At 49.3% G+C, this 9077-nt stretch overlaps 4 protein-coding genes across 4 annotated transcripts; 2 read left to right on the top strand and 2 right to left on the bottom strand.

Moving 5' to 3' along the window:
• Positions 1 to 228: 228 nt before the first annotated feature.
• On the top strand, positions 229 to 1839 carry FTJAE_6169 (murein transglycosylase; the record flags this gene model as incomplete). The annotated part of the gene is made up of 3 exons (XM_037352752.1): positions 229 to 709; positions 760 to 812; positions 865 to 1839. The coding sequence occupies 3 exons, from the start codon at positions 229 to 231 to the stop codon at positions 1837 to 1839; spliced, it is 1509 nt and encodes a 502-aa protein (XP_037206764.1).
• A 396-nt stretch (positions 1840 to 2235) lies between these two features.
• Positions 2236 to 3979, bottom strand: FTJAE_6168 (maltose permease; the record flags this gene model as incomplete). The annotated part of the gene is made up of 4 exons (XM_037352751.1): positions 2236 to 2400; positions 2449 to 3580; positions 3638 to 3701; positions 3766 to 3979. The coding sequence occupies 4 exons, from the start codon at positions 3977 to 3979 to the stop codon at positions 2236 to 2238; spliced, it is 1575 nt and encodes a 524-aa protein (XP_037206763.1).
• Positions 3980 to 4433: 454 nt separating this feature from the next.
• Positions 4434 to 6161, top strand: FTJAE_6167 (oleate-activated transcription factor 1; the record flags this gene model as incomplete). Its single annotated transcript, XM_037352750.1, has 1 exon — positions 4434 to 6161. The coding sequence occupies one exon, from the start codon at positions 4434 to 4436 to the stop codon at positions 6159 to 6161; it is 1728 nt and encodes a 575-aa protein (XP_037206762.1).
• An 84-nt stretch (positions 6162 to 6245) lies between these two features.
• FTJAE_6166 (beta-glucosidase) lies at positions 6246 to 8489 on the bottom strand (the record flags this gene model as incomplete). Its single annotated transcript, XM_037352749.1, has 1 exon — positions 6246 to 8489. One exon carries the CDS (start codon positions 8487 to 8489, stop codon positions 6246 to 6248), a length of 2244 nt encoding a protein of 747 aa, XP_037206761.1.
• Positions 8490 to 9077: the final 588 nt, after the last annotated feature.

Genomic DNA, 9077 nt, shown 5'->3' with positions numbered 1-9077 from the left:
TTGTTTCTCGCCTATTCCAGGGCCTTGGCCTGGCAGCCTTCGCTACTACGATTTGTCAAGGTGCTGCTCTTGACAGTCGATCACTCGCTGAAAGAGCCTCCTCGAGCGATCGTCTGGTGTTCGCTCATTTCATGGTACGCATTTCTACCCCTCACCTCCATGCTGAATTAACACCGCGAGATTGGGATTGTTGGCAACAGACAAAACTCTGCCGACTATGACGATGATATGAAGCGTGCAAAGTCCGCTGGCATTGACGCCTTTGCCCTCAACATCGGCACCGACGATTATACGGATGCACAGCTTGATTACGCGTATGAATCTGCCAATCGCAATGACATGAAAGTTTTCATCTCATTCGACTTTCACTTCTGGTCAGTTGGCGATGCAGCCGCTGTTGGTCAGAAGGTCAAGAAGTATGCCGACCGCCCGGGTCAGCTACGCATTGACAACAGAGTTTTTGTGTCCAGTTTTGCAGGAGATAACCTCGATGCCAATGCTGTCAGAAGTGCTTCTGGCTCCAATATCTTCTTTGTTCCAAACTTTACTCCTTGGGGAGGCTCTACGAATGGTATTGATGGTGCTCTGAACTGGATGGGCTGGCCAAACGATGGTAACAACAAGGCGCCTAAGGATGGTAAGAGTGTCAGTGTCGCCGATGGTGACAAGAGTTACACGAACTGGCTTGGAAACAAAAAGTACATGGCTCGTAAGTATCCCTCCTCTGCATGATAGTAGAGGTGACTAACTCATAACTAGCTATCTCGCCCTGGTTCTTTACTCACTATGGTCCTGAGGTCGACTGGTCCAAGGTTAGTTCTCCTTTATCATGGAAAAGAATGGTCAAAAGACTGACAGTACTAGAACTGGGTCTTCCCTAGCGGCTCACTCATCTTTGACCGCTGGAACGAGGTTCTTCAAAATGGATTCCCTATGGTTGAAATCCTCACCTGGAACGACTATGGCGAGTCTCACTATATCGGACCCCTCAGAAATAAACACACCGACGATGGAGCATCAAAATGGTCCAACGATATGCCTCACAACGGTTGGCTTGACCTCTCTAAGCCCTTTATCGCCGCATACAAGAACAAAGACACCAACGTGGCCAAGTACATTGAGAAGGATCAGATCATCTACTGGTATCGCCGTAATCTTAAGGCTCTCAACTGCGATGCTACCGATACAACCTCTGGCAGAGCGCCCCCTAAGCCCAATGAGAACTATTTCCAGGGTCGCCCGGATGGATGGCAAACAATGGAAGACACAGTCTACGTCGTGAGTCTGCTCCAATCTGCTGGAACNNAGCAGACATTCACTCTCAAGCGTGGCAGCACCAACGTCTTGTCCGATACCTCACTTATGGACATCACTTCCATCTGCCCCTGCGGCTTGTACAACTTTAATGCCTATGTTGGCACTGTTGCCGCCAGCTTCTCTGACCCTCTTGATAGCAGTGGTCTCGCGTCGTTGACTGTCGGTCTGCGTGTCACAACGTGCCAGCCTAAGCCTTCTCTCGGAACCAACCCAGCTTCCCCGACACAAGGAAATGACCCCCCCACGATGACTGACCCAGGGAACGGAGAGGCTTGCATTGAGGGCGCTGTAGCAAACGGTCAAAGTGGTAACTATCTTGGTCTTTGCAAGTTCACTTGTGCCTATAACTACTGCCCACCAGCTCAATGCAAGTGTACCAGGTATGGAACAGCTGTATCCCCTCCAGCTTCCAACGGTCGTGAGGGCTGCCCTGCCGCCGGTCTTGATGATAGCTACAAGGGACTGTGCAGTTATACTTGTAACCATGGATACTGTCCTGATACGGCTTGCAGATATTGCTAAGGATACAATCTGTAACTACCTGTAATAATGCTGCTAAAGCTTGTATTGATTCCTATTACTATATAGATATTACCTTTCCTTGCATTACGGCAGCCTACCATTGGAAGACGTCCTTCCTTGCACTTTCAGAAGCTCTGTACTTCGACAAGGGCCAGCCAAATGCTTCAAAACATAAGACGAAGTTACTGTGTTGCCAGTGCGCGAAATCTCTCGCTTATGCTGTGAATGCAGTCCACTATCGGAAAGATAAAAGCGAGGCAGATGAGCTTTTAGCTCAACAAGATTCTCAGTAATAGAGATCTGATAGATTATAAGTTCCTAGTTACCATATTTAGACTTTTTATATTCGTTTTCCAAATATTAAAGATTTAGAATAAAGTAAGTCTTATTTAACTATTATATAGTATAAGATCCCATCTTACGCAGAGGAACTTGGCGATAAAACATTGTATCAATTTCCTGATAAGTTCGTCCTTTGAGCTCGGGGATATAGAAAACACAGATAATGGAAGCAAAGGCCGAGAGTCCACCAAAGATAAAGCCAACTTTGCCGCCGAGGTTCTAGAACAATTAGTATATTCAGTCGTTCAAGGACAGGGCAGAACTTACCCCAGCGTCAGGATTGACCATATATGGAACAGCAAAGAACATAATAATACCAAAGATAGCCTGAGTTGCGGTGGCCAGAGCGGTTGTTCGAGCCCTTTGGGACAAGGAGGAGACTTCCCCCAGTAAAACAAATGCTACCGCTCCAATCGTGAGGAAGTACACAAACGAGAAAACAACAGTCAGAGAAGACATAGCCCACTTGGCGGCACCTGTTGGCACTACATCGAGAACACCGATGAGAAGAAGAATGGTCGTACAAGCGAACATTCCCAGGATAAAGATAGGGCGGCGGCCAAAGCGGTTCACAATAAACCACGAGCAGATATTGCCAGCTACACCACAGGCGGTAACACCAACACCAAGGTTCAGAGACTTTTGCGTATTGAGTCCAGCTAATTGGAAAAAATAGGTGGAGAAGCTGAGGACGAAAATGATACCGACGGCATGTTGACAAGCAAAGACACCGATAGAAATAAATGTACGAACTCTATCAGTGCCCTTGAATGCCGAGATGTAGGAAGGACTAGCCATGGTGGACTCCTCTTCGACTGTCTGCTGAATGGCTTGAAGCTTTTCCAATGCCTCAAATTCAGATCCATACAGATCCTGAAGGACAATTCTGGCCTCTTCCATCTTTCCAGCTCGCACAAGATACCAAGGTGACTCGGGAGAGAGAAAGCTACCGATGAAGAGGAAGACAGAAAAGATCAGCTGCGCCAGGAATGGTCCTCGGAAAGCCCAAACGTCGTCTCGGTTACCAAAACCCGAAGTCACCGAATTCGATATCAGTTGACCGACGGCAATAGCAAGGTTGACACCAGCGGTAGAGAGACCACGTAAGACAGTCGGGGCAATTTCGGAGCAGGTGATAGGGCCCAGTGTCAAGTAAAAGCCAACTCCGACGCCAAGGATAAGCTTGCTGACTACGAAAGCAGCTCGGCTGGAAGAAAAGGACTCTCCCATGATGCCTCCAGTCACAACAAGAACGCCCAAAGTAAGACTCTTCTTGCGGCCCATTCTATCGGAGATGGCGCTGCAAGCAAAACCTCCAAAGAACTGACCGACGGAAGAGACAATGTTGAAAGCGGTCAACCAGTCCGCCGGGATCACCCAGTGACCATTGAGCTCGTGACTTTGTCATGGATTAGAAATAATATTATTAGAGGGGTGAAATGAAATGGTGACTTACCCATAGTATTTGCGAAAGGCTGGAACACCTACCATGGCACCGTTGACCTGGGTATCAAAACCCCCTGGTTGGACAAGTCAGCATCTCACAGTAGATATGCCGGTATCATCCGACGAGCGAAAACTCACAACCCACAGCACACATGCACCAGAAGAAGGACCACCAGATAATCTTGGGGTGCTTTCGAGCGACATCCTTGAAGGTCAGACTATGTTCGTTGGCATTGGCCACTTGGATCTGATCCAGCATGTGTTTGTCAGAGACTGCCATATGCTCAACGGTTGCGTCCATGTGGCTCAAGGTACTCTTTTGGTCGAGTGCATGCTGACTGGTGTTGGCCATGGTGAAGTGGATGTTGTATTGTCAAATTTCAATCAGAAGAGTCGTTGGCGATGCTGTTGAGGATGCTTTGGAGGGGAAAAAAGGGAAGAGGAACGTGCTCTTTGTATCTTATATCATTCCGGTGGCCGGTGAGTTTGTCGACATGATATGCTATTCGGTCGCGACCCAGGCCATTTCCAAGCCAACCCAGACTGGGGAAGGTTTGGTCTAATTCGCGGGGTCGCGAGGAAACTCTTAGACTTGTTCCCCATGCGGGGAAGAATGGCTCAACTAGGCGAAAACTGGTATAGAACCATGACTCTACACATCGGATTTGGACCCGATACTCCGCTAGTTTCCGATGCCTTGTTTCTTGCTGAATAAAGAGAAACCATCACTCAACATCACTCGTATCTCTTTTTAGCATCCCCCCCCGACATTCCGCTGCCCTTCTTTTTGTCTTTCTCTCAACGCCATGGCGTCTCAATCTCGCCGTCGCGCAGACAGTCACCGTGCTTCCATCAGCCGCCCTGCCTCTACGTACGCTAGGAAACGAGCCATCAAAGCATGCCAGGTATGCCGCGCTCGGAGAACAAAGTGCGATCAGCAACGGCCGGCCTGTTCATTCTGCGTAAAAGCTGGCGTGGAATGTGTTTTCGAACCAGACACCAATGTGACATTCGATCAAGCGAGCCTTGCCATCCTAGACCGGCTCGACCGACTCGAGCGTAAGATAGACAGCCAATCGAGGCCCCAGCCGGCGTTCCTAGGGACCCATTATGATGACAGTATCCATGAGACCAGCGACGACTTATCGCCCGAGCCTAGTGTCATCCACAAGATTCTTTTCCCTATTACGATCGACAAAGTCCTCCAATGGAGTGTCTTCAGAGACGTCCAGTTACCAATTCTGACGTCCCATACACAACAACCCCCTGGGTCACAGTCTGAATGCAGTAATGCACAGAGACCATGGGTGGATGAGATTCTCGACCGGGCATCATGCGAGCGGTGGCTCAGTAGCTTCTTCGCCCATATTCATGTCAAGAACCCAATCTTGGACGAGGAAGAAACACGAAGACTTGTCTCCAGGCTGTGCGCACAGGGACTTGACTGGAGCATCGACTCCGGTCTGGCGCTTCTGGTTTGCGCCAACGGAGCCATTGCCCGACCACTCGAAGAGCATCTCCCTCTATCACACCCAGACCGACGAATGGCGATTTACCTATTCGAGGCAGCAAAGAGAAGAGTTGGTGGCGGCTTAGGTCCAGTGGGACTGATACATGCTCAGTGCGCCTTTCTATCAGGGGTTCTTCTCATGTCACTGATACGACCTGTCGAGGCTTGGGCAACATTTGTACACGGATTAGCGATTTGCCACTCGCTTTCTTACATCCGACAACTCGACCCTGCTTCGGGCCAGACATGCACGCAGGAGACTTCAGAACAGAGTGTTTTGTGGTCGTGCTGGAAGTCTGAACAGGAGCTCAGGTTCGAACTGGGCATGTCTAGCCCCGCTGGACTGGCTGATGACCCTCCCGAGCTGTTCCCTAAGCCTCCCGATGGATGCGAAGGTGATTTTGAGCGAGCATGGTACTTTTACCTGTCCGAGATAGCTCTATGGAGAGTCGAGGTGAATGCTCGAAGAATAATGGGCCAGCTCCAGCATGGAAGCTGGCTGTCGGTTTCAAGAGCTTTGAGAGAGATTAGAAAAGATACATCACATCAACTCGAGACATGGCAAACCTCACTACCGCCGCTCGTCAGTATCGAAAATGAATCCTCTCCTTATGGAGGTGTCGAGGATGATGTGATCCGATTCGTCCTGCGCGGGCGCGTCACGTATATCCGCGAGCTTATTTCCTGGCCGTTTATGCATTTTGCTCTTAACGAAGCTGTAGACCAAGAGTTGGATGATCATGATACTTCTGCTGCACTGGATTGTCACTACCAAAGGTTGCTAGTTAATGCACCAGGTTACTACCATCGTCACCACGGGACTTGGCTCATGCTGCGAAGCTCAGCAAGAAGCGCAAGTATACTGCTTGGGTTTGCACGCTTACACCCCGGGTCTACCCTTTTGCCTTTAGGTTGGAAAGACACAGTCTTGGATACCTTGAAAATGGTCGAATACTGGAGCCTTGAGGCCGATGGAATGCTTTCGGTGTTACAAACAATGAAATGGCTCGTCCAAGTTGTGTAGTGATCCTACCATTATTTGCGGCACGTAGCAAGCTGCAATCAATTTTCCAATCAATTTATCTGCTAATTGTGCATATTGTGCGCTTCAAAGTAGCTTACAAACCATGCGAATCGCCTCCTTGTCCCCAGAGTGTCCAGCAACCTCAATCTCAACAGAACTAACCAACAAGCAGAATTTGCCATTGACCCATCGTTCAATTGGCCGCAAGGATGCTTCAATACATATTCGCTTCGACTCCCTCGATTGCAAGTAAGCATTCCTGAAACCAAGCAAGACCCGATGCGGAAACTCTGCCATCTTAGGGTATCCATACACCTGGGCAACGTGATGGCCGGATCTCAGACCTATATTTTCCACGTCCAACGCGACCTTGATACTCCTCTGGCCTGTCAAATACTCACATTCAAGGTTCCTGAATCGAAACTTTGTATAGGACAACCCATAACCGAGTGGAAAAGCCGCGTCAACTCCAAGCTTATCGAGCAGAGCTTGGCCGTACCAACGATCATATTTGATACTTGATGCTTCGATGTCAAGTTCTGGGAGGTGGCTTTCGTCCTTAGGGATAGAGAATGGTAATCTACCTCCAGCATCAACACGTCCAAGCAAGACGTCTGCGAGTGCATGGCCACCCTCTGACCCAGCGTACCAACTGATCAAGATAGCAGGTGTTTTATCTTTCCATTCCTCCATTATAACAGCACCGGCGCAAATAAGCACCACGATTGTATGTGAGTTGACAGACGCCACGGCATTGATAACTTGAACGTCTCGAGGTCTTAATCGCAAAGACCGTCGGTCGCCACCAGCACCAACTTCCAATGCTGATTCTTGTTTTCCTTGGGCTGGATTTCCCCGCACAATCGACAACATCTCTTCCTCGTCGGGATTTCTCGTCGGGGGGAATAGCTCAGATAGGCTGGGGTCATTCTGGAGCGAAGGCACCACATATTCGCCCTCATCCCCGGCATCGTAGCCTACGATAACAACAGCAACATCTGCTTGCTCGGCGGCCTCTCGAGCGGCTTCTGGATTGTCACTATCTTCAAGAATAACATCTGCGCTCGGAATTTCACTCTTGAGTCCTTGGTAGGGGGTGACGATGGTCGGTGAAAAAACCTGTGAGGATCCCTTGTCCCCCGTGTTGGGTTTGTTTGCCAGACGGCCAATAACAGCCAAACGAGATAGAGCTTCTGATTTGAGTGGCAGAACCGGATTGCCATTGATAGAATCATTCTTAAGAAGAACCATTGATCGTCCTGCAACCTCTTGGGCGAGCTGTCGATGTTCTGCACAGAAGACAACCGACTCATCAGGTGCTTCCTGGACAAGAAGAGAGCCAAATTCGAGCTTGGTGCGCAAAATGTTCATGGCCGCTTTGCCGACATCAACCCAGGATATTTCACCACTCATCAATGCATCATTCAGATGCATTGCCCGTTGTTGCATGAAAGGAGCTTCAATATCCAAGCCGCTCTTCAGAGAAGTCGCAGCGTTTCGTAGACCGAAAATGAAGTCTGTCATGACGAACCCAGTGAAATCCCACTGGCCGCGCAGGATATCTGTAAGTAAGAGCCTGCTCTGCCCAGCCCACTCGCCGTTGACCGAGTTATATGAAGACATGACTGATGCTGCGCCAGCTTCGATGACCTTCCTAAAGTGAGCAAGGTATACTTCATGAAGCACGTCTTCGTCTACTTGTACATCAACTCGGAACCGAGCATTCTCTATCGAGTTCAAAGCAAAATGCTTAACGCATGCCATGATATGATTTTGAACGCCCTGGGTGAGTGCAGTGCCAAATTCGCCCAACAAAATGGGGTCTTCTCCATATGTCTCCTGGATGCGACCCCAAGCTGGATGGCGCGGGAGGTTGATACATACACCAGCGAAGAGATTGGCGCCTTGGGCCTTGCCTTCGAGTCCAATAGCATTACCAACACGCCGTTCGAGATCAACATCCCAGGTTGCACCGCGCGCCATGGCAATCGGAAAGGCTGTCGACGAGCCCATGACAATGCCCCTGGGCCCATCGGTAAACTTTACTCCCGGAATGTTGAGACGAGGGATCGCGCCCATGACAAATGGTTTGCGGTTATAACGATCGCAGAGTATTTCCCGCAGACCATCCCAGAAAGGCATGTCTCCATCCAGGAGATGCAAGCGCTCGGCTGGTGACATTTCCTCCAGCAGGCGGATGGCAACAGCTGAAGGATCATGGCCATTTTCGACTTCCTTCACGGCCTTGTCGAAGGTCAGAGGCTGGGAGGTTTCATGATCGTGAATCTGGCGTCGATGTGTCTGGATTGCTAGGGTAGCGCTCTTCATGATGACAGGACCGCAAAGAATGATGCTGGGTCGGATGTAACTATGCAGTGCATGTGCGAAGTGGTTTGAAAAGGTGATATTGGTTTCTTCAAGTGAGAAAGTAATATGACAGCCTGTTGTAGAAACCACTCCATAGTGGAAGACACGTGAATCATTGGTTGTGCCATTTTCTGGTCGCGGAGTATCGGGTCATATCCGATGCCAACCTAGGCAAAATCAACCTGCGGAGTGTCGGGTCAAACACCGAACGGTATCAGCTGATGATGTGAGAGGTGTACCGACGCATAGACACTAGTTAGTTACCCCAGACTATCACCCCGCATATTGGGATGATGCCATGAATTGCCGCATCCTGCAGTCCAATAACCTTAACGCGTTATTTGGCTAAAGTCAGAAACTCACTGGCAGTTGCGCCATTGGCGCGTTTGGATCTCCTTTGCTCGTCATTTTGGGTACTTTGCTAGGTACGGTATTGGTGTCTGAAGTGATATTTCGTTAATAAGTATTTATTGTACATAATCTTGAATATATAAGACTTCCATCATTCTTTATCGTTTATCCTCTAAACGCATTCTTTACCCCGGATCA

The sequence above is a fragment of the Fusarium tjaetaba genome, assembly GCF_013396195.1.
Source record: "Fusarium tjaetaba strain NRRL 66243 chromosome Unknown NRRL66243_c0000120, whole genome shotgun sequence".
In the NCBI taxonomy this organism is placed as follows: Eukaryota; Fungi; Ascomycota; class Sordariomycetes; order Hypocreales; family Nectriaceae; genus Fusarium; species Fusarium tjaetaba.
Note: the sequence above shows the minus strand (reverse complement) of the source record. Positions and strands in the feature narration are given on the sequence as shown.